The sequence below is a fragment of the Drosophila eugracilis genome, unplaced genomic scaffold (assembly GCF_018153835.1).
Source record: "Drosophila eugracilis isolate 14026-0451.02 unplaced genomic scaffold, ASM1815383v1 contig_367, whole genome shotgun sequence".
Taxonomy (NCBI): Eukaryota; Metazoa; Arthropoda; class Insecta; order Diptera; family Drosophilidae; genus Drosophila; species Drosophila eugracilis.
The window spans coordinates 4,882,824-4,908,567 of record NW_024573224.1 but is presented as its reverse complement, the minus strand read 5'-3'; the positions used below and the strand labels follow the sequence as shown (position 1 = coordinate 4,908,567).

At 41.2% G+C, this 25,744-nt stretch overlaps 1 protein-coding gene across 3 annotated transcripts in view; it reads left to right on the top strand.

Moving 5' to 3' along the window:
* Positions 1-25,736, top strand: part of LOC108113583 — a 61,922-nt gene extending 36,186 nt beyond the window's left edge. For all 3 annotated transcript variants that reach the window (XM_017224225.2, XM_017224226.2, XM_017224227.2), the window contains exons 3-12: positions 17,572-17,727; positions 17,797-17,997; positions 18,162-18,312; positions 18,475-18,543; positions 19,138-20,123; positions 20,193-20,629; positions 20,727-21,027; positions 21,086-21,255; positions 21,321-22,616; positions 22,673-25,736. In XM_017224225.2, coding sequence (XP_017079714.1) covers positions 17,572-17,727; positions 17,797-17,997; positions 18,162-18,312; positions 18,475-18,543; positions 19,138-20,123; positions 20,193-20,629; positions 20,727-21,027; positions 21,086-21,255; positions 21,321-22,616; positions 22,673-22,690 — 3,785 coding nt within the window. In that variant the 3' untranslated portion in view covers positions 22,691-25,736. The remainder of the gene's footprint in view (positions 1-17,571; positions 17,728-17,796; positions 17,998-18,161; positions 18,313-18,474; positions 18,544-19,137; positions 20,124-20,192; positions 20,630-20,726; positions 21,028-21,085; positions 21,256-21,320; positions 22,617-22,672) is intronic.
* The last annotated feature ends 8 nt before the right edge of the window (positions 25,737-25,744 follow it).

Here is a 25,744-nt window from a genome sequence, read left to right as displayed (position 1 = left end):
CTATTTGTCGGGCTGTGGATATGTTGATGTTGTTGCCACTCCGACGTCGTTGTTTTTTTTTTTCATTCTGGTTCTCTCCGTTGGCCAAACTGGCAGCCAACTAGCTGCTATATTAACTGACTTACTGGAAACGCCCCCGCAGCCGTGGGTACACTACGTACAGTACGTATGAGTATATGTGAGTGCAAACACGCAGCGTAATGAAGTAGCCCGAGCAAACCGTAATGGCTGACTGAGCGTCATAATAATCTCATAGTGTGAGTGTGAGTGCGTGAGCTTTGTAGGTGTGTGTGTGTGTGTGTGTGTGTAGGTGGATCCTAGAGGGGGAGACAGAGAGATACAGACGATGGCACCGCCGACATCAGAGGTTATTCAACTGCCACGCACACCCCGAGGAACCCGAACCTCAACTCCCAAGCCCAAACCCAAACCCTTGCCCGGAAAACGGAGCTCTGGACTGGACTCCGGCATGTGTGAAGGCTTCGCCCATATGCCAGAGATAGGTGGATAGATACCATATATATACGAACGGATAGGAATAGTGGATAGGGAACGGGAATGCAATACGAATGGAATGTGCTTGCATTTGAACCTAAACATTTCCCTAAACGTTCCGCATCCGATTCACTTTGCACGCCATTTCCGCTGCAAGCATATCCACAGGCGACTGGGAATCTTGGCTGTCGGATGGAGGTCCTGGTTTTGGCTTATCTCCGATGGGGATGCGATTTGGAATATTCCAAATATTTCCTGCCCAAGGCATCAGCAGAATCATTTGGAAGCGACCAATATTTCATTTGTAATGAAATTATTTTCAAAAATTCTTCGTTGAATGTTTTTAGTACTTGGAAATATTAGTTTGTAAAGATGAAGCCGTAAGTTTTCCTAACCTAAAAATGCTTTAAAAATGAACTTGTTAATACATTTTGTTTTTCTTTTAGACTGGCTTAGATGGAGTCTAAAAAAATAGCTCAACAATTTGTATAATCAAAATTTTATCTCCTTTGTAATTCAATATACATTCGATTTATATAAAAATTATTTATATAAAAATTTCTCCTTCTGTAACTTGATAGCAAATCGAACTAAAGAATTTTTAATTGCTCCTTATCCACTCACAGTTGCGGGGTTTCATTTCAGCACTCATCACTAGATATAGAGTCAATTTTATTGATTTTTGCTTTTTTACATGGGAATTTAATAATCTGTATCTGTGGGGGAGTGTGTGGATTGCGGGCTGGCGCCGATGGATGGGCGAGGGAATTGAGTTGGTCCACTCCCGATGTTGGCGCGTGTTCAATTATGTGTGTACATTAAGCTCCTCGAACCAAGAACCCGGACCAGGACCAGCTCCTCCTGGCCAGGCAGACCCCGAACCCTTTCATTATAATTATTATTGAATTATTTGTATTATTGCATTATTCGTTGTTGAGCGTGGGGGAGTGGGGCGATGGACGTTGGGCGTTGGGCGCCAGTAATATGAAACATGCATGGCGGATGATGTGCCTGGCTGCAATTTTGTCGGCGACCTGCTGTCCGATAATATTTAATTTTAATTTGTTTATGCACGGGGCTTTTTGGCTCTTTTTCTTTTGTGTGTGCCAGCGCAGCAAGTCCAATTACCAGGTCTATTTGGGCAGGCGGTTAATGAATGCTATTAAACGCGAAAAAGTTTGTTTGATTTTCTGTATTTTTTTTGTTTTTTTTTGTTTTTGCCGCTGCTGCACTTGTTTGTTTTGTTGACTATCGAATTTCCGAGCAAAACCAGGCAATATGTTGGCTGTCATAAAATTGGTTTTTAGTGTGTGCGAGCTGCAATTTGCCAACAGCTGTAGAACAAATTGCATATTACGCATACGCCGCGTTGTGCTCGTTTGGTTATATATGTGTGAGTGTGTGAGTTTGTGCGACTGCTGCCTATGCCACTTAGGCAAACACAAATACAAACACCACCTAACAACTGTAAAGGCTTGTTTGCCTGTGTCTGAACGTGCCTGAATGTTTTTGTTTGTTGTTTGTCTAAATTTAAAGCACTCTCCAGCCGAACTGACTCACTGGCTGGCACACTAATAAAAAATGTATTTGTTTGACAAACAAATGTGTTGGTTTTCTTTTCAAGATTTTAATAAATCAAACTGTAAAAGCTCTGCATTAAAATTCACTGGTAATTAATATTAATTGATAGAAAATATCAATATATAGGAGTAAAATGTGACAGATTTTGATGGCTGTCACCATGCTTTTGTTTTTTTGAGAACAAATATTTGTTTTAATATTTTTTTGTTAGCTATCTGACTATAGATTTTAGTTAATTTAATTAAAGGAGGAAAAAAGCTAAGCCTTTTAAATTAAATATATTTTTATTGCTAAAATCTCTCCACTTTAATGAAGAAGACTTTTTTTTTACAATACTTTTACTGGTCTTTGGAGTTTATTATTTAAGAAGATATAATCCTCTTACCTATAAAGTACATTTTATATTTTTTTAAGTGCATTTCCATACCCCATTCATATCGTACAAGTGCACAATGCGTATGTGTATAATGCCTGCAAATCCTCGCACACGCACTGCGTTCGTTGAACTTGAAGGAGGCTCATACGTACTTACGTCGAAGCGATTTGTTGACTGCCTTTGGCTAGCCAAATGATGAACAAACAATTTCGGCCATAATTAAGTTAGAATTCTTACGAAATTGTGTGCTATGTGCCAGCTAGCCTGCGGCCATGATTAGCCAAGCAAATATTTAGTATAATAATTGAAATATTTTAAATCAAATATTTCATCAGTAATGTGCCAAAAATATACACATATTATGTTTTACTAGAGATATGCGAGTATATCTTCCTAGCAGTTTAATCCCATTGAAATTAGGAAGACAAATATATTTGCTGCTAATGAATCATTTGCCTCTCGTTTCGCATTCCAGCATTTCAGTTGGCTCAGCAGAGCTTTTGGTCCCTGGCTTAGCTACCATGGCAACATGGAATAATCACTCTGCCATTTTTCCAGGAATCGTTTATAATCTTTTAAGACCACTGACGCTGAATGCTGATGCTGATGCTGATGCTTGCCATTGGGGATCTTTCTTCGCCCGAATCCGCATCAGCATTTGCCACAAAGAGGGGGAAGTAGTCTATATAGTATATAGTATAGAATAAGAGCAGCCCTGCCAAAATAATCGCAACACTCAAACAGGGACACCACCCTCATAAGAGGCGAATTAATAATATGAAATTTGATAAATGAATGTGTTTAACAGCATTTAAACTTTGACCTCCGTCATCATCAGCTCTCTCCAGTGTATAGTTGGTTTTCCAAAATATCGCCATGACCAGCTGAAAGCGCTTTTCAACGCCTCACAAAATCTCATTTCAAAGGAAATAAAATTTTATTATACGTTTCTTTAAAGGAAATAAATGAAAGGGCGGCGGTGGTGGGGTGGTAAAATAGAAATTAGAAGCGTTTCCAGCTGCCTTTGCCGGCTTCTTTCATTAGCCAACGTCTACGTGGTGTAATTTTAAGTGTTACTTTTAATTTGTTTTCCCCTGCGCCCCGGTTTGTGCTTGTGTGAGCTTTTATTGCTTATTAAGCGTTTTTAGTTCAATTAAATCGCATAATCGATTAAGTCCCTTTGCCCCTCAGCCAGTAGACTGCCCGATGTTGCCATCGTGTTGCCGTCATCATGGTATTAATACCCTTGCAGGGGGTATCTTGTGATATCTGAATTGGGTGACATTTTTTATTTATAATGTACTTAAAGTTTTATTGATTGAAAATTATAGTATTATTCTTTATTTTTTTATGGTATTATAAATCTATTTAGCTATTGGTTGCCTTACGTATATAATTATCAGTAAAATGAATAAATATTTAAAGTTTTAGAAAGGGTTATAAATAGCTTAAAACTTCGATTGCATCAGGTAGCATATCCACACAAGCTTTCTATGTTAATATTTTACCTCTTTAAAAACTAAGAAGCTAGTGTATTCCGATCTTCGTTGTCCGGGTATTCCAATTGTTCCGTTGTTATTGCCGTTGCCTGTGCACTCAGACGTGCGACGTAATGTCTGGCACGGCTGGCAGCGTCATCTGACACCGTATTGGGGTCCGGTTCTCTGGCTGGAGTCCGGATCACCCACTGCCACCCGTAATCCAGCCCAACCCCATCCACTTACGGTTGATTACTGCTGATTGCCGACAGCCAAAACACAGCGCCAAATAGCAACAATCATCCATGTCCCTTTTGACTCCAGTACCCCTCCGAGGGCAGCTACCTCTCTGCCTCTCCTCTCTCCCAGTCAGCTATTAATTGATTTGTTACAATGAAATTTCCACACTCAATAAAATAAGTCTGATGAAGATTTTCCTTAATGCCTGGGCTTTGTTCGAACGCCAGACGGCGCACTCTATTTCCCAAGACCGCGGCTCAATCATTGGATTTGAGGCAAACAACAAACAAACAAACAAACAGCCGGCACATAAGTATAAATAAATGTTATTCCCCAGCAAAGTTGCTCTAGAAAGAATCGCTTTAGGCCCGTTTTCGTGCTGGTCAGTTGCCAAAGTTGGTCAAAAGAGTGCCATAAAATCATCATAAATTTGCACATTTTTTACGCCACAATTAAATTTTGCAAATTTGGCAAATGCACAAAAATGGCTGCCACATTTTATTTGACATTTTTACGAGCATGTCGCCGACGTTTATTCGCATTTCTCAAAACCTTATAACCCATACCGCAACCCCCAACCCCGAAACCATTACCATACCAATTCCAATTTCAATTCCAATTTCATAACCATAGTGCCCGTCCAGGAGGTTGCTTGATTTATGAAGTTGATTGGCCGACTTGGCCAACTGGGATGGCTAGCAAAACTAACAAACTGACTGGACTAGAGCAACAAATACTTTTTGCAGTGTATTTGCGTGAGCACGCTTTATCGTTTATTCCACATTACTCAAGTCATAATTAAGATCTTGGCAGGCGGTGGTTGCCGCAGCATCGCAGCGGTCATAAATTGTGGAAGTGGCTCATTGACAACTTCATTTCCGCACTTGGCGTGTGCAGCAACAATGAGAGCAAAAGGCATGTGATCCACAGCTGCACAGCGAGAAAAAAACATAAAAAGTAGATCCAGTAATTAACCAGAAAAGAGACTACAGAGACTTGTGTAATATTCGGAATATTATTTAAGATAGGGTTGTTCACTAGCAGTCAAACCATCAATTCTTCTCTTAAAAATGAAATTTCTTTGCGATTTTCATAATTACTTTTCTCAGTGCCAGCATATGGCAAGCGGCATCTTGGTTGCGCGTTTCACAGCTCACGCAACGTGCCGCTAAATGACATAATGAACTGCATTATTTATGCGACACACTGTGCGAATGCCCCCAACAAGAACGGCAACGGCAACTGCAACCACAGCTGAAGGCAAAGGCGCGGCTGCTGTTGCAACTCTTACTTCCTCTGTTCTCGGGGAGAGTTAAGTTATGCGTGTGTGCCTCTGATAATAAAACTGCTGACATTTTGCCTTATGATGTCACGACAGCCACAACAACAAACAGTTGCAACTTGCAACTTGCCCCACGACATCGTCCAGCCGGCACTTTGCGGCTGCCTTCTGCCAGCGACTTTGCGGCCAGAGTGCCAAGTGAAACAGATGCGGTCAGAATAATAGCAAAATCATCAGGGTCTATGAAAAGTGTAGGGAAAAATCTAAAAATTTAATAAAAAAAAAAGATGAGGACAGTTGGGCTTTAATATGTCGATTTTTTAGAGGATTTATATTTTTAAATGTTAGTATTGTGTCTTCTTCGCTTCTTAAAAGTCAAAGAAAGAAAAGTCTTCGAACAAGAATGCTTCTAATAAATGTTGAGTCTAATAATATTTATTATTTCTTCCTTATTATCCAATCCCCTGTTGTATTACCGAAATGCATAAAGGTGATTCTGCAGCTCATCCTGATGTATTAATTTGACATTCAGCGGGCAGGCAGGTCATGTCGATTGATAGATGAGTTGGCCAGATGATCGATGATGAGCTTCCAGCCCCATAACTGTCATTTACCAGGAGATCGAATGAGATATGCTTCATTACAACCAACTAGATGCCAAACAGAGATTAAGATTAATCGATTATCCAGAATTTGAGCAACGAGGAAAAGAGGGACTGCGCCGGAGAATTGACAACTGAAATTTGACTAACAAGTGACTAGCAAACGCTTCATGTTCGACTCCATTTAGCCGACTGGATATCTATCGGCATATGTAGCTATCCATCACACATCCAATTAAGGTTTCCTCATGCATCTTTTATCAGTCAACGCTCAGCTGCCATCTAATTAGTCTCGGCAAACATTGACAAACAGTTGCATTATTGCATTCCCGCAACAACGTTGTTGCTTTTTTCCCATTCGATTCGGTTTGGTTTTAGTTTTAGTTTTTCAGTCTGGCTCTGGGTCTGGATACATTCTGGTCTGTCTGGATTTGTTTGCTGGCAATTTGCAAGTTTATGCATTTGCCTATAAACTATTTACAGTGTCAGCCATTTACCGCTTTTTGATTACGCCGCATTTGTTTGTTTCCTGTGGCCTTAATTTACAACAGTCCCTGTCAGTCAGTCATCTTCCTATCTCTTTCGAACCCACATCTCCCCTTCTCTTCTTACCCGCACAAATACACACACACACACAAATATACATATACAGATGCAGGTGGCGCAGTCGTTTCACGCGCTTTTAATTGAGTGCTTCCGCTGCAATTAACAAGTACAACGAACGCGTCCAGTGTCCAACCGCTTGGTCCGGTCCGGTTGACTTGTTGGCCATTCCGGCCGTCAAAGGCCAGAAGTCCAGGAGGCCAGAAGTTACCCGAGAAGACCACAGGTCCACATTGCCCGCCAGCTGGCTCCCCTTCTCATTGTAGATTACAGCATACTTACGCACTAATGCCTCTTTAAGTTAATGCAAAACCATTAAACGTGTTGACTGCAACACTTTGTGGCAGCCTCAAGCCCCGAAAGGGGGGACACTAATAGCCACTCTGCGTAAGCGAATTGCCATGAATTTGATTAAAACCATCGATTTTAATTAAGATAAGAGTGAGTTTCTTAAAAACACATATATTGTGTTAACATTTGTATAAGGCTTAACATTGACTTTAAGGGGTAGTAATTTTTATTCTTGAGATCTGTTTTAGTATACTTGTGATAATGATATGGTAGACCATATTATTACTGAAGATAAAAATTTAACAAGAAGGAGAACTAAGTGTTATCACCATTTTGTCTTGCTCACTTATTACAAAAATTATAGTTGAAAGTAAAATGGTTACTTTACAGCTGTGTTTATTATTTAATTGGTTTCAGAACTTCTTTAAAAGTTTAAAAATGAAAAAAACTCAACCGGTTTCTTTTACTTTAATGTATTCCTAGAACTTAATGAAGGGCTTAACAATGTTTTGAGTAAATTAATTACCAACCACATGCAATTAAGAATCGAATGTTTCATTATCTCATCGGGCTTATCCCCTCCATTGACGTTTTGGCCAACTTCCAATCCGCTCCTGTTTGCCTGTCTGTCTGCTCCTTTTTAATTTCCGCTGCGCGTGTTCTGCTCCTTGTGGTGGAAAATTTATTTACAACACAAAAAGTCATGTTGCCGCTAATTTGGCGAATCGATCCTGGTTTCCCAGGGAGGGATAAACGGCTCCGGTTTCATACGATTTTATTTTCAAATCGAGTGCCTGTCCGCTGCACGCAACAGCGTCACATTAAACGCATTTTCGAGGGAAATCACGAATTTTCCCAGCTTCCTTTGGTTCCTTTGGTTAGTGTGTGTGTGTCTGTAGTAGTAGTAGTATGCCATCCAGTTGGCAGTTTACAGTTTGCAGTTTGCAGTTTAGTTTTGCAATTTTCCGGCTCAACGATAAATGCAAATAGATTTCACCTGCAGACGATGTTTGTCCAATATTGAGAGAATCTTTAAATAAATTATGCGCATGGAATTTCAGCGACTGGGTTCTGGGTTCTGGATTCTCAGCTCTGGGATGTGGCCTCCAGCTTCTGCTCCTTCTGCCCAAGTTGCATGTTGCTCTTGCTGTAGATGTTGCTCTTACTGCTGTAGCTATTGCTGTTGCTGCTGTTGTTTTTGTTGCCGTTGATGTTCGCTTTTGGCTTTGGCATGTTGGGAATCATGTATGTATGACTTTGACATTGACAGCGTTTGGATGGAGGGGAAGGAAGGAGATCGGGGACCTGCCGAATGGAGAATGCCGCCCGTTGGAAAATCCATTGGTGGAGCACCTCGGGGGCAAGTGGCCACTCACATACACACGGTGATTACACATACCATAATGGCTATGGCTCCGGCACTAAAGAAATGCAAATTTTTCGCATTCTACGTTTATTTACTTTGTACAGTTAGTTTGGCATGCACTGAACGAAATTTGACTTGGCTTGTCAACACCCTGACAAGGGTTTGTTTGTGTTTATTGTATTGATTCCCCAGATATGCGAATGCACAGCTGTCAATATTTGACAGTTTACTTTTGTTTCCGACTGCCAATGAATATTTCAAAATGATTTTAACGATGAAGTTGACATGGGGATAAGCGATGGTCCTTCTTTGGTTTTATTTTTACAAAAATTTAAGAGTTGAACCTGAACGGGGGAAGATGTAGTAGGAAATTAAAATTGATTAATCTTTAAAGGGCTTTAACTTGGCATTAGGCCGTAAAGTCTTTAAACTCAGGCTTTTACAGTTTTTGACTTAAACGATGTTGCACTTTATATTTTCCATTCAAAAACATTGTAGCTTCATACATTGTATATTTGGAATTTGTTTTGTTTTTTTTTTTTTTTGGCTACTTCATTGGAAATTGGAGTGCATTTTGAAAAGGGCCTGATAAGCTTTTTATCCAATTACCAGACAATCGGGTGTTTTTATGAAGTAAACAAAAATATCAAAGGCTGGCAGACAGATTACATAACTTGAATATCAAATTATATTTTGTTTTGCTTTTCAAGGTTCATGGGAATGTGAAAACATTCCCAACGAATAACACATAATATTTTTTGTGTGAAATCAAAATAAATATATTTACGGTGGCAAAAACTAAACAACAGTGTAAGCCGACTAAGTGTCACCACGCCCCCTTCATTTCTCTTGGGGTGGCCACCGCATCAACTCCATTCAATTAGCAACTCATAATAACAATAATTTTTCTTGCAATTCGCATTCGGTAAAACATTTTGTGGCACGTTCGACGCCAGCGATGTTCGTGACGTTGCCTCCTCAAAGCCATCAGCGGTAGTAAAGGCACCGAAAGACCCCGAAAAAACCCCCCTCCCTTAACCGATGAAGCCCTCTAGGCATTGACTGCAACAATGTTTCCTGTTAAATGATGCATAATAATCGGGAGCGGGTGAGCTTTGGTAGCTTCAGTGAGGTGAAAGGCGGTAAGAGGAGAGAGTGGGTTGGATGGGCTGGAAACGCGACTCTATGCTCTGGGACTCTATGGGATGTGGGACAGCATTCCACATTGGGCGGTAATGGCGGCACGAAAGAAATCATAGTAAAAGCACACACATGTACCACAACTGCGGTCATAACAATAAACCTGAAAATGAGTCAAGGTTTTTGGGAAATTTTAGAAAGCAATAGGTTAGAAACCCTTATACTGAAAATGTATTCAAGTCAAACTAAGTTTGTATTAACTTTGTATCACATTTTCTCTTAAAACTGTTGCTTAAAGTGGCGGTACTGCAATATTCCATTAAAAATTAACTTCACTGACTTTTAAAAGGCGTTTAGCTTCATTTGCTCCAACGTAGATCGTCTGATAAAAAAAGATAGCACCTCTGATTTGCGGCCCTATTATCCCGACCTCTGCTGTACGTGCCACTTGCAATCACGAGAATGACGATGAGGATGAGAATGACGAGTGAACGACGACGTTGATGGGCTTGTGATTGTGGATATGGATGTGGATGTGTGCCGGTAGATGGTTCATGGTAGTCGGTAGTCGGTAGTTGGTAGTTGGTAGAAGGTTGCCGCTCGCCGGACACAGACCGCAATAACACACAGAGAGACAGACACACACTCATTGCATACACACAATGTAGCCTGCCACCGCCCACGCCCTCGGATGCCACGCCCACCCATGACAGAAATTGCTGACTGCGGCTTGTGGTTGCACTTTGCTGCGTAGCTTACGAAAGTTCCCTTGGCTTCCGTTGGCCACCGAAAAAAAACTTGGGTCCCTCTACACCCGCCTGCCACTCGATCTGTCTCGTTTTCTTGCTTGAAATCTTGGTAATTTTTTACACAATGGAAAAATGTAATAAATTTAGCTTTTCCATAAGGATAATATCCTTATAAATCATAAGATGATTTTTACAAATATTTATTGGACTGGGTACCATTGAAAGTTATTTAGATTTTATCAAGTGCAAGTAAAGAACAAGTCTGAATTTGGGCAATTAAAACTAAATTGTGCAAATCAAGAGTGCATTCGTTTTCATTTAACCCAAATCCAGGTTTATTTTATAATATTGCCAGCTATAAATACGCAAAAGCTCAGTTCAAGTATCAATTTTTTTCAATGTTTCCTGCAAGTGCCATACAAGAGCTATATTATTTACCCGCTTGAACTGAAACATTTTTATAATTTCCTTCTTTTATTTCTTTTTTTGTTGGCTTTCCTTGGCTTGGCTTGACCATTGGTTTGTGGTCTTCGTTTGCTTGTTTTTATTATTTTATTGATGTTTTTGTTGCTGTTGGCGTTGCTGTTGTCCGGTTCGTTGGCCATTGGCAACATTGTTATTTTCTGCTATTTGGTCATTGACTATTGACCAGCCATCCTTCATCCTCCGTCCATGGTCTTTCCTCCTCCTTTATTTTTTAGTTTTCCTTCTTTCTTTTGACTGCTTTTATTTTTTTGAACATCAACACAGCATCGGCAGCTTATTTATTTATTTGGTTTTAATGCATGTGGGTATGGGTATGGGTATGGGTCTGTCGGTTTTCCAGGAAGCTGTATTGAGTCATTGGTAAATGGTTTACGTTTAACCCATTTAAAAATGCAAGCGAGCTAAGGGGGCGGATCGGAAAAAGAGTGCAACTCATGCCCATCATCATCAGCAGCAGCATCCTCCTTTCATCCGCTGCGGCACTGGGTAAACGCACATTCCACATTTCGCATTTCGCCATTTAGCATACAATGTGGCCAAACAAAACTTCCATCGATAACTTCAGTTACACAGAAAGGAATGTGGAACATTATAATTTATTTTGGGGATTTCAAAACATAGCAATAATATAATGTTTATTAGGAATATTTTGGAGGACTCAAGCAGGAAGGTCTTGCTTTTTATGACACTAAGAGTATTATCTGTAACGTAACATAAAAATATGATTAAGCAGGTTAGCATATGCTGATTTCTCCTTGATCCCCTTGTTCTCCTTGTTTTGTCTCTGTGTAACAACTCTTTTCCTTTCGCACACACCCACTCCTCACTCGCTCCTTTTCTGTTTCAATTTGTTGTTGCCGCTGCTCGTTGTTTGTTTACGTAGCCGGCGAAAAATATTGAACGGAAATTTTACAATATGATTTATTGAGGGGGAAATGTTTGCACTGCGGCACTGCACTGCGAACTGCAAACTGCTATGCACAGCAAGGCAAAAGCTGGTGCCAAATTTCAGCGGAAATGAGTTCGCTTATGGGCAGCAGCATATTGTATTTTGGTTATCCGCTTTTGTGACAGCCATTGAGTTGGCAAGTTGGCTATATTGGCCATTGCTATGACCAGTTGTCCAGTTGTCCAATTGTCCAATTGGCCAGTTCAGTCGTTCAGTTGGATCCAGGAAGGTATTTACTATTTACCAGCTGGTTGGAATCGAGTGGAACAGGAATTGATGTGTGTTCTGCTAGTTGCGAAGTGGCCAATTAGGTTCTGTTTACGAAGAAAGAAAGGCAGCTGGGGCTTTTGGGTGGGACAATTGAATTGGCAGCAGATACTCTGGATTTTAATCGAAACTCGTTTGGCATTTCCATTAAATTCCCATTCAGCATTTGCAATCCACAAATTTCCATTCGAATCCCCCATAATCCTTTAATAATCCCCCGGAAAACTTTCGAGGCTAACATATTTGCCCCGACTCGAAGTAAATTCGAACAAAGCCGCTTCCTATTGTTCTTGACTCGTTTATATCGAGGGCGATTCAACTGACTTTGCACAAACACAACTTTCACAATGGTGGGTCTGCCAATACGCCCCGAACAACATTTAGATAAAATTCCATTCCACTTTCATTTCATGCCAAGGCATCCTTCTAGGTTTTGGCACTTAGAAAAACTTAGAAGATTTAATAGATTTTTAAACTATTTCTTTATCTAATAAGAGTTGGTAGTCTATGTAAGAAAGCCACCTCTTCCGATACTCATTAAAGAAACTTAAGATAATACCGCTCCTACCTAATTTTCTTCAGTGCAAGCTCAAACTTCGACCCCATGTCTTGTCCCCTGTGCGTGCAATGCAAATTGCCAAAGAAAATTTATTCCAACTACTGAATGCGAATTTTCTAGAGCGCCAAAAGTTAACCAAATATGTCAATTGAATGCTTTGTGTGGCAGTGATAAAGGGGATCATAGAGGGGGAAATGGTGGAGTTGGGGAAAGGACATGGTATGTGGCAAACAAACAAAGCGCAGGACCAACTAACCAAGAACGGAGCTTGTAGGTTAAAAAGCAATTTATCTTTGACTTTTGCCAAGTAAATTCCCGCCATTGTCTAAAGTGGTTCGAAATGCCCTCAGACCAGTGCCGTTCTGTTACTGCTGCCACATAAGTATTTTAGTGTTAGAGGATGCCTTGGAAGTTGTGGGCGGTTAGTTATGTGCATGTGGCAAAGGCACATTTAACTTAACTAGTTGCCATTTCGAGTATTTTCAACCACTCAATTACACCGAACCACAGACATTCAATTGAGCAGGCAGAGCCATATGTAGCTTAAGCAAAAGGCAAACAATGCTCCTACGAATGGAGAAATTATAGCAGTTGGTTGCTGCAGTCGTTGTTGCAGTTGCAAGTCGCCCCTTTTTGCCTGCGGAACTTTTCAATAAATTCTATGTTGGCATTTGGAAATTTGATCAAAACAGCACGTAAAACTATTTGAACTGCTAACCCAAATAAGCTGGTGCATTCAGGCATCCAGCCATCCAGCCACACCGAACATCATCTCCTTCACCCTCCGTCCCGTTTGGCAATCCTTTCTCCAAGTCGCGCCAATGAACTGTGTGCAATCAATAGATGCGATTCAAGTTGCTGTTGCAGTTGTTGCAGTTGCTGCTGTAGCAGCCACACGAGCTACAAGATACTTTCTGTGCAACCATAGAACTTCCCACATGCCGCAGCGGAATGCCATGGAATGTGCACACGCATCTTCGACTGCCATCCGATCTCCCAGCTTTTCTCCCATCTTTTCCGCAGACTTGTGGTGGGTGTCCCCGTTCCCCGTTTTCCTTCCCCTCTCCCTTTCGAATTTCCAACCCCGCACTTTCTACCCATCTCTGCTGGCATGGCAGGAGCTTACATTTATGCGCGAAATTGTCGTATGCATTTGCACATTCATAAATTCTCGTTGAGCGCCCCCAAAGCGACAGCAGACCGGAGCCCAAGGAATGCTCTGTAGACACAGAAAGGAATTTCCTAAAAATCTCTGAAGTTAAAGGTAATCAAAATGTTGAAAGATAAAAGGAAGTTTGAAAATTTACAATTTTTTTCTCTCGTACAATTAAATAAATAAAATAAAATTGCTTGAATAGATTTCTCCTTCCTTTCTGATTACCAATTTATTTCGGATTTTTGATTCAAATTTAATGTTTTGTAAAAAAGAAAGATGCTGCAAGTCACTTGAGCTGATTTTTTTCCCAGTGCATGCCATTAGAGTGAGGGGTAAGAGATCTTCTGGTGCACAGATAGTTGGCAACCCGTTCCAGTGTCTCTCAGCTGATGCTGCTCGCTCGTGCGGCATTTAAATTTCATTTTTAATTTTCTTTCTTTTTTTGAGTAGATTTTTTCCCCCTTTTTCATACTTTGCATCTTCCTGCTGCAGGCACATTTTATTATTGCATTTTACAACAACGCGGGCAACCTTAGAACAGCACGTCATTAGGCGATAAATTATCTCGTGCGCGTTGCATTTTGCATAAAATGTTGCCGCTGCCTTTGGATTTGGAGCGGTAAAAGTGTGCCAACGTTGCAGCTGTGTGCCAGCAGCGGCATTAAAGGATGCCAGGCAATTTGAATTTGCGAAATTCCATGGGGGCCCAGACCCGTTAGTCGGAGGCCGAGTTAGTTGGTTGGCGGCCGATGGCGAGGCCAGGCAGCCAGGCAGGCCGGCTTATCTATGCACAAGATGTTGCCGTTTTGATAAGCTCGGCGCAGCAGCCGGCAATTTATGTGCCGCTGCTGCAGCAGCAGCAATTGCAGTTGCAGTTGCAGTTGCATTCATCATCAACTGCAGCAGCGGCAGCAACAGTTGCTCCCAGGAATGCAACGCAGCGAAGGCGAACAGTGGGAGATTTGATCAGTTTACCTCGTTAAAATGTACTTAAATAGCTATCGCTATCGCGAAACTGTATTTTCCTTTATTAGCATTAGTTTTATCTATTAATGAAAAATTTATAGCTAAAACTAGTTGTATTAAAAATAATCTCTTAAGTCAATTTAATACAAAAACATAAAATGCCTTTCAAGTGGGAATTTAAATTTAGAATTTTTTCATCCAAAATCTGTCCAACTCCCCATTGTGCGGCGACGTGCGTTCAACTATGCAAATTTGTGCAGCAGCGCCCAGTTCCCCCGCCTTCTTGACGTTATCCTCAGGAACGGAACCCATCTCCACTGCAATCTGCCCCCCACACTATTGACTTGCAACTTGCTACAACTTAGTAAGTGGAGATGGGAGTATAGTATATACTATACTATACGTATACATATACTTGTCAAACAGCATTCAAGCACGATTCTGGGAAGCATTCCTCCGGCGCTGAGTTGACTGGGAAGACTTATGCATTGCTTTGACTACGACAGATTTTAATACAAATGAGCTGAAATTATATAGGGTTACACGGTTTATAGGGGAAAGGAATTGAAGAAGTGAAGGCAGATAGATAACGTGTTCTCTGGACGAAAGCTGGATGTCATGACAGTTCAATCACCGAGATTGCCGATCTTGTTTGCAACAGCGCTGAGTTATGGCCAGCGATGATGGTTTCTGGAAGCGATCTAACAGAATTGATAGCTCTTTGGCCAAGTGGTTTTTTTTTTTAGAAAGCTGTAGAATAGTTTCAATTGGAAGTGAATGTCAAATGCATTAAATAGATGGTTCTATGCGAGCATTGACTCGTTGAGCGACGAAGCAATTAATCTGCAAGTTTAACGATTTCGCTAACGACTCCACAGCAGCACACGAGCAGAAAGGTTTTAGGGATAATGCTGCTGCTGCTGACATGTCCCTCCAACCATTTAACCAACCAAGCAGCCAACCAACGTACTAACCAACCAACCAAGTATCCAACCCTCCAACCGGCGATGACAAATGGCAAATTGCACCACGGCAAGGTGTGCACACTGGATGACAAAAAAATCGCTGAACTTTGACTCTCGAAAACCGAGCGTCGTTAGCGGCGTAGTAGTTGCCAAAGCGCAATTAAACGCCCCGCCATTGAAACAATTACGCTATAACAATTACGCCCTGGTTGCACATGCAACTGCTACTGGAAGTGCACTGGAAAATCTGTCACCTAAATATTTGAACTTTTAACTTAAAAACATTTAAATTTGCTAAAGATATACAAGAATAGTTGAAGATTGAGAGATCTTAAAACGATTATTTCGCTAGAAGCCTAATAAAATGGTAATACCTATAGCTTAGTTTCAAAACATTTCTCTCAGTGCACATGCGGTTACCCTTTTGTCCGATCTTCCTGCTACCCCTCAACCTTTAACAGCGTTCTGTGTTTGCAAATGTGCCGCACTTAGCGGGACGCAGTAGTTCCATTGCTGACGTGGCCGTCGAAGGCATTTCCATGCGTCAAATTGCCGCCGGGGCATTGCGTGTAATTACAGCAATAAAAATTGCAACACATTGCGTACAAACATGCAACATAAGCGAGAGTGCGGCGCGAATTCCAGAGTCGAGAACCCGAGCTTTAAGATACATCCCTCGCAGCATGTTCAGCAATTATCTAATTTATAGGAGTCCATTTATCAAAACCGAAACAAATATTCTATTTCCGAGGGCAGCAAAAAAAGAACCACCAGACTTGCCACAATTTGTGACTGACTAACGAGCAGTCAGCAGCACATTCAGCACATTTGGCCAACAACCGACTGCACTTGGCCACTTGGGTGGCAGGCAGTCTGATTGGAGCTGTATGGTTGGGGATAAATGAGAGGATGGGGGGTGGGGACGTCCGTCGAGCGGAACGCAAGTTGATTGCATTTTTAGCATAAATTTCAACGCATTTGACTAATGTCCCGACATTTGTAAGGGGGGGATTTCCACTGCCGCATTTGGCCATTTTTCACCCGACAAAGTGCTCAACCTGGCATTGGCCATTATCATTTCCACTTCCTTGGAAGAGCTCCTACAGCTAATAGATAATGTGATGCCTGATGGACGACTTTCGACAAAGTTGTATGCAAATCAACACTGCAGCCCGCTGGCCATGTAATTGTTTCAACTGCTTAATATCACGTATACGCACTGCCGGACCGACTGCAGACGAAAAATACAACGACAACGACAACGCCAACGACGGTCGACGGTCCGACCATGGTCGCGTCAACAGCAGAACAGCAGCAGAAAAATTAATTAACACGCCAAGTCTGCCTGGACACGCCTGCAGCACGTAGCGGAGACTCCAACTCGGACTCGGACCCAGACAGAGACCCACAACCGGAGCCGGGGACTTACCCAGAATCAGAGTCAGAGCCATTACCCAAAAGCGCACTGAAAGAAATTGATGAAGGTGAACTTCTTCATCTTACATTTTCCTTCTCAGTGTTTAAAGGAAATTCTTATCTTATTATCCAATAATCAGATATTTACCGTACCTATTCCACATTTTATGTTATTTTATACTTTAAAAAAACATGTTTTATAAGTCGCATAAGAATACATATACCTAATATATTTTTTTAAAATTCACAAAGTAATATTACTGATTTTCTCTGAGTGCATAGGAAAACCCTGAGCCCAGCACGGCTCCGTTGTTTGGCAGTTTCTATTTCTCAGATTTTTTCTGTGTGCTCTGGGTATTTATGGGCATTGCAGTAAAAACCTCGATGCAGTTGTGGGTGGCAGGGTGGACTGGGAGGGCGGTGTTAAGTGAAAAGCGTGAAATTTATAACAGCCAATAGATTAAGCTAGAATATAAATAACATTTTTAGTTTTTTTTTGCCGTGGCTCAGTTTTTTCTTTTTAGCCGCTTTGTTGTCCGCCTTTTGTCTATTGTGTGGAGCAAAAGCAGAGATTCTTAATCAATTGTTTTTTGCTCTTTTGCAGTTGCTGCCGCCGTCAACCAACGGAAAAACTCAACCGCACTCCTGCCGTATCTGCAGATCCAGAGGCTCGCCATCACAAGACTGACCATCAGCAAGCCCCACACCCCGTACTATCTGCCATGTATACCTATCCTAACGCCCTACAACTACGATCAGGGTGAGTACTTCCAGGTTTGGGTTCTATTTGACCCCAAGATGTGCTAATATGCTCAAGTTATTTCCCCAGACAACCAGCCCATCTACTGCAGCTGGTATCGAAATGACGTGGTCGTCGAGCAAACGTCCTATCGCAAAAATGACTTCTTCATCTATGAAAATGGCACACTGCGTCTGCCCACGAATGAGAAGGCCAGCGGCGTATACCACTGCAAGATCGAGTGGGATGAGTCAGCGGTAATATCGGACAGAATCACCGTCGAGTATCCAGGTGAGTTGGCCATTTAAGCTCAGAAAACTTAACAGTTTAGATTTTAGAAATGCAAACATATAAACTTACTATTCATAAAGTACAATAAATGATCAAAGTGAATAAAGTTTGGAATTGCTTTAAAAAAGAAACTTTATCTTTAAAGCCCATAATTTTTTTTTCAGTGCTCAAGCGTCTTTTTCCGGGTCAGCAGCAGACGGCCAACATCACTGCCGTGGAAAACAAGCCGCTCGTGCTGAGCTGTCCTTTCCTGAGCGTTCCACCTGCCCGTTTTAGCTGGTATTTTGGCAACGATTCCCTGACAAATGACAACAGGCGAGTAAAGATCAGTGTTGAAGCATCGAGCAGCGGGCCAAGACAAGTATATCAACGTATATTCTTTGAGAGCTTTCCAGCTGGATGGGTTGACCCAAACTTGAAACTATTTACCTTTTAAAAGTTGTTAGGAAATAACTAAATTTTTTTATATTTTTACAGTGCGCTCACCCTGTCAAATGGTACTTTGATTTTGCGGCAATTACGCCCGGAACAGGCTGGCAAATACAAGTGAGTAAAAATATAATGTATTGAGGATATAAAAGTATTATTAACATATAACATTTTATTTATTACTAAGTCCCTGAAGTGCGTTTGCTTTCATTTTTAAACGGATAGTTAAAATTTAATAGCACTCTGCGGAAAAACAAATAATCCTCTTGTACGATGTTAAATTGCCATTAAATACTCAGTTAAAGTTAACTGCTAATTTTAAGATTGCAGTTTTAAACACTTGCACATTCAACTTGATGTATAGTTTCCCTCTAAAGCAACTGCTTTCCGGATCTGCCTAGTTTAACTAAATTAAGACCGAGGGCAATTTTCCATTTGGCTGCTGCCGCTGTACCTGCTGCTGCTGCACTCCACCTTCCCTGTTGTAGCAAAATCAACACCTTTAGCGGCACTCTATCAGAATACCCACTCCCATGGCACACTCATATGAACATTCACGCACCACTCGCACCGCCGGCGTGCCCTTAAACAATGCATTAATTAACACTTAGTGGCGGCCGAGTGGTGGCTGTAATTGTGGCCATTGTCCATGTCAATTATCGCGCGAGACCACCACTAACCATTATCCATTATCCACTATCCCCGTTGCAGATGCGTGGCCCAGAACGTATTTGCTGGCAAGCCCCATCGCCAGTTCACTTGGCAATTGCGAGTGGAATCCAAGGATAACCCATATTATCCTAAAAACGAGGCGGGAATTCCGGAGACACCCGTTTCGGAGGCACAACTACTGCCGGCCTTTCAGAATGCCACCGTTTTTGTACCCACAGGCGGATCCGTATTGCTGCAGTGCCACGCTGTGGCAGACTTTGTGCCAATTGACTGGTATCTGCAGACTCCCAACAACAAGTTGATCCGTCTGAGCAACAATAGTGTGGCCTATTCCATCACAAATGCTAGTGTATCCCGCCACGAAGGGCGCTACAGTTGTATCACACTATTGGAATCGCAGAATTTCCAAGTAATTGTAACCACACCACCGAGGATCGTCAGCCGCCTGCCCGTCGAGGTGGTGTATATTGGTCTCTCGAGGACACTAACTTGCCGCGCAGAGGGTCATCCGGAACCGAGTATCTCCTGGTATCATAATGGAGTACAGCTGAACAGCTCCTATACACGCTACATAAACGGCAATGAGTTGCATGTCCACTCATTTGATTCCAAGGAGGAGGGCATCTACCAGTGTGTGGCCAAGAATGTGGCTGGTGAGGACTCGGCTACGGGTGAACTGCGATTCAATCGCCAGCTGGAGGAGGTCAACCCTCTACAAAATATCCGCTGCTATCCACACAGCTTTCATTCGATCAACGTAACATTTGATAGCCGCACCTTAACGTCAATGTTTGTCGTTTATATTGTGAGGAGTAATCCACATAGTTGGACCTCATTCTCACCCATGAAACTGAATCAGACCTCGTACGTGGTGATATCCACCAGTCTGCCGGTCTATGAGCCTTTTGCGCTGATCACTCGGGTTCTTTTGCCCACTACAGAGGTAAGATCAGCAAATGCGGTTCCCCAGCAGATGATCCTAAGCTCGTTGAGAAGTACGCCAGTCATTTGCTGTACCCAGGGATGTGAGTATAATATAATATTGACCAACATCGATAATCTTATATCTTGAAATATGATTTTCTCTTCCGCAGTGATGCTCCGACCGATTGCCGTGGGCAATGACACCTTTGTAAAGTGGTCGCAGGGTCAGTTGGACAACAAGAAGTACTTCATCCTGCAGTTCTCCATCAATCACACTCATCCACATCCCTCCCAGCTGTTAAACGACTCTCTATTGGGCACAGTGACTTCCGTGGAGGAAAAAGCAGATGAAGTGCGTAGCCATCTGACCAAAATTCAACCACTGAATCAATCTGCAGCAGCCACTGTGCTGAGAAATGTGGAGCATGAGGATAACGTTGTGGACGATGTTTTGGAGCTGGAAGAGGACATCTTTAGTCTGGTGGTGGATGCTAGTGTTACAGGCATGCTCCTGCAGCGTTTTACAAGAATTAAGATGAGAGTGCTGGTCATCACCACAGAGAATGAGTTCCTCGGTCAGGACTTTCGCTACGTCCAGTGGAAGATTGTGAGTAGACTGTACTGTAGGGGATATTTTTTCATCTCTCAATGAAAACTTTGGAGTGCCTATTATAATACGGTTGGAATTATATTTTCCTTTTCAGATTGAAAATGGCACTTCAGAGCAGGCGAATATGCCCTTTCGTCTAGTTTCCATAGAATCTCGGGCTCTGGCGTTTAAGTTTCTGGATAGTCTGAATGCGACCTGTGTGTCGGCGTGCCACAATGTGATACCAGTACAAATGTCATTTCCCAGAGTGGAAACAGATTGTAATGACCACAACATTTCCAACTCCATGCTGTGGGTCACAAAACTCAAAGCTGATGTTCGATACAATCTGCGTTTTTACAACTGCAAGACGCAGATTTTCTATGGCGAAATAGATGTGAAAACTGAACAAGATCGTAAGTTATTAACGTATTTATATTTGAATTTCCAATTTTAAGTCTTTATTATTTGCAGCTCCTGGCACCATTAGCAATTCAAAGTTGATTAAACAGAATGGCCTGAAGTTAACGTGGGAGCCACCTGTAAATCCCAATGGTTGTATCCACCACTATGATATCCGCTGGTCCTTGGACAATGTCACGCACGAAGCTATCGTGAAGGATTGCGTGTCCTGTTCTTATAAAGTAAGTAATCTTAAGAAATACTTATCTTTATACACTTCTACAATATATATTATTATACTTTTAAGTTTCCAAATGTCTCGGAGACGGACAAAATCCATGTGGCAGTTCGTGTGGTGGGTGATACTGGAGCTGGAGCTCCCATGTACTTTGACATGATAAATAACAACCATACTTGGTTGGAAAAGGATCCCCTGTCGCACTCGGAGGTTTACAGTGGCATTGCCATAGGCTCATTGCTGTCCATTGCCTGTGTCTTTCTCTTCGGGCTGTTTATAATATTTCAGCAGCGCAACTTCAAGGCACGCGCCCAAGGACCCACCCACCTGACCACACCCACGGACATTAATTTCGGTAATCTGAGCAGTGCCTCGGGGATGCCGGGAGATAGTGCTGGCGGTCTGAGTGGCGGCACATTGCAACAGGATTGCCACGAGATGCAGACACTCATACCGCGTTCACGTTATCACATCGAATTGCTGCCGGAGCACACTCTGGAATACCAGACTAGTTCGGCAGCCGTGGCAGTCGTCCATCTGGCCAATGGCAATGGGAATGTTCAAGTGGCAAGGCGTTCAGATCAGGATGGAACTGCTCAAGGGGATTTGGGCATAGCCGGAGTGCACAACCTATCGCAGTTGCCATTGTGCGGCGGTGGTGGAACCTCGCCGGAGCGAAAAACCGTACAGGATGCCATGTTGCAGGAGGCTAAGGCATTCTTTATACCCTACAGGCATACGCCACCCAATGCAGTAGCTTTGGGAAGCTCCAAACAGTGCGGCGTGGCTGGTGGCTCCGAACTGGAGGTAATTGTGCCGCCCAATTCGCTGCCTTTGGTCAACACCATGCCGGGATTGGGTGTAACCAGTGGTGGTGGCGGCAGCGGAGGAGGTGGTGGTGGCTCCTCCAGCCGGAGAAGTGGTAGCCTGAGCAGCAGTAGTGCCAGCAGCAGCAGCAATGGCAGCAGTAAAAAACAATTTCACACCAACTTTGTGCGCCACTCGAATTCCAATGATGGGATTTGCCTGCTGGCCGAGGAGGAGGCGGCTGCCACATTAACACCCACATCAGAACGTGAATATGCGGCCGTGTGCCTCACCAATGGTTTCAATCTGCCCGCCGATGTGGCCAAATCGGGGGGCGGAAGTCAATATACCACCACTAATAATAACAATAGCAACAGCACTAGCCAGAAATCAACAACTGCCAAGGAGCGTCAGCCGCGAGGCAATGGCAATCCGATCTCGTTCAGCCACAATGCATTTAAAGTTCCTGCCAACGGACCATCGTCCGTTAACGTTAATCATTCGTCGGCGGTCAAGCAATCTTGGCCAGCGGCGACGGTGGTCCATCGACGGGCCCAGGTAATGTACTAAGATAAATGGATTTTTGAACTTATCTAATGGGTTTTCCTCACCAGGTGGATCCCAATGGGTGAAGCAAGCAGTATTTTTATGAAGCTACCACATAGAAGCAAACAAAACAAAGTAAAACAAAAGGAAAGGAAAATTACATAAGAGAAAAAGCCACATTCACAGCTCGAAACATTCCAAAAGAATATTGATATATATATATATATATGGAGATGATGATGAGATCACTATGCGTATATGGTGATGTTTAGCATTTATAAAGAGTACATTTTATAAATGTAAATATTTAGTAACTGAAACTATGGAACTATGGGAGAAATGATTAATTAAGATGATATTTATACACATGTATATCTACATACACTTGTATACAAAAACATGTACGCTAAGTTGTATGCTATAGTTTTGTCGCGTTTCAACGTTTTTACCATACTTTTGTATTTGTTTAGTTTTTGTTTGTTTTTCTTTCGTTAATTGAGGCTAATTTTTACTTGTAACTTCTATTACATATAAACATAATTTATTGTTGCTTTCGATGCAAAAACACACACAAAGCAAACACATACAGAATTACATACATACATACATAGCAATAGACCGCGCAGCCCGCAAGTATGCATTACAATATTTGTCGCTGATAATTACTACGTTTAACAATTGCTCCGTAATTGCCGCAAAAAATTCAATTACACTCACATAGTATAAATATACATATATACGCAAACAGAACAGCCAAAAAACCACAAACACTGCAATAGCCCACAATCAAGCACCCAACTATCAAACTATCAAACCACTCTCAACCACAATAGTCACAAGTGTTCACATCGATTCCGATTTAAAACGTAATCTATTCAATAATATTTGTAGTTTTATTTTATTTATATATTTGTAGACTTGTTTAAGCGAAATGTTTAATGTTTAATTTCCGCATATTTACTGCTGCATTTTGTTTTGTTTACACAACCGATATATCAAATGTACCTGATTATATTCATTTTGCATTCTTGTTTTTGTGCTCTCGCTCTCTCTCTCACACACACAAACACTATTAACACACACACACACACACAAACACTCCTCTGACAACAGAAAACAATTCCAATTTGTGCACACATCCATATTACATAACTCTATAATAAGCCACAAAATCCATCGTATTGTAACATATATATTAAATTCACCAACCGTACCTCGACAGAATACGAAAATGTAGCTACGCCAAAAGGAGAAAATAAACCCAAAATACCCGAGAGCTCCTGCTCCTTTCCACAGATATTATTATTATTATTTTTGATAGGAATAGTAGTAGGGAAAGTTGAAGTAGTAGCACCACACACACACACACACAACGAGTATTTGTCGAGTTTGAAGATGTATTTTGTGAATTGTTGTTCAGTGTGAAACGAGATGCGAAAATTGTTACGAGATTCAGACACAGAAACAGAAACACAACCATACACACACCATACCCCCTCAAAGAATAAAAACAAAACCTAACTATAGATACATTCCACAGGCGTATGCAAGTCACAGATACACCAATACACATAAACATATGACACCAATTGGAGATACGTTTTAAAATACAAAAAAGTATATATAGATATATATATGTATATTCAATGTGAACGAAATGTGTTTGAAAACTGTAACTGTAACTGTATACGTATTTAGAGTCTAAGTGCAATACCAACAAATAATTAAATAGCAAAAGATAACCTTTAAGATCCCTGAGGCAGAACAAAACCAACAACTATAAACAATAGTACCTTTCCACTCAAGCAGATGCAACGTTCAAAGTAGACTCACATCGAACCCAGTTAGCTGCGAATTTCCATACCAACAACTTAGACCATCCTTAAAATAAACAATCTGAATTGTGTTCAAGCTGAATGAAGCCGCAGACTCTGAACTTCCGAGTCAACGAAAGGAGTTATCAATTTGTATAGCCGAATCATATTACAATCTACAAAACAAATGTGCATGCAAGACACAAAAGCCACAAAATGAACTTTAACCTACGAAATGCATTTAAATACACACACAAACACAAAATATATTCCGAAAGAACAACTCAAAATTCCTATACAAAAGTAAAAAATAAAAAAACAAATAGAATGATGGAAAATCAATTTTAAACGTTACGAAAATTAAGAAAACAAAAATGAACTAAAACTATTATATGCAGCAAAAGGCAACAAGAAAATTTATGTACTAAAGTTATATAATTAGGCGTAAGAAATCCATATGAATGTACGTGTTCGGAAAAGAAAAGAAAAACATGAAAATTGAAGGATAAGAAAGGGGAAAATTAAGTAAAATAGCTGCGATTGTGATCGCCGTGTAAGTGGATGTGATAAATGTTTAAATTATTTAAGCGCAAAAACAATAAAGAGATAAAGAAATTAAATATTAGGAAGACAGGAACAGAAACAGAAACAGAAGATAGAAAAGCGTTTTGCGACTTTTGCAACGGTTTTTGGCCAACGGAAACCACTCAAATAACTAAGAGTCCACTAAAATTGTAAGCAAGCGATTATTATGTTCTTATCTTTGGCAAAACTGCTGCTCCTAGCACACTCTCTACTAAGTCTACGCATAAAGAACGTAAAATAAATTCAAATTATGAGTATATTTTATAATTTTTGTAATTTTAATTTGCATTTAAGTCCACATTTTGTATACCTCATTATTAGAGTGGCAAAGAAAACTAAATTTTGTAAACATATTTAGGCTTGGTTTATTCGTTTAACAATTAGAGCGGCATATTTGAACTATCCATAACTGAACAAACGATACGAAAACTAATGTATTTTTTATGCAATTTATATGCATTGTACATGCAGGCGAAATTATTAATTTGAAGCTATTAAGCTGCCAGCGATTCGTGTTAAAGATTTCGATGCAAGTAAATTGGCGGTTACCAACAAACCAGGCCAGAAAAAAAAATAAAGGACAAGCTTAATTGGCATGGCTAAAGAGTCTAAGAGAAAAAATGTAAGAAAGATCGGTGTTTGTTTAGAGAAAACAGAAGATATGGCAAAGAAGAAATGAATGCAACCTTAACTATTGGAAAATATACTAAAAATAAGTTATGATGAAAATACAGCCGAAAT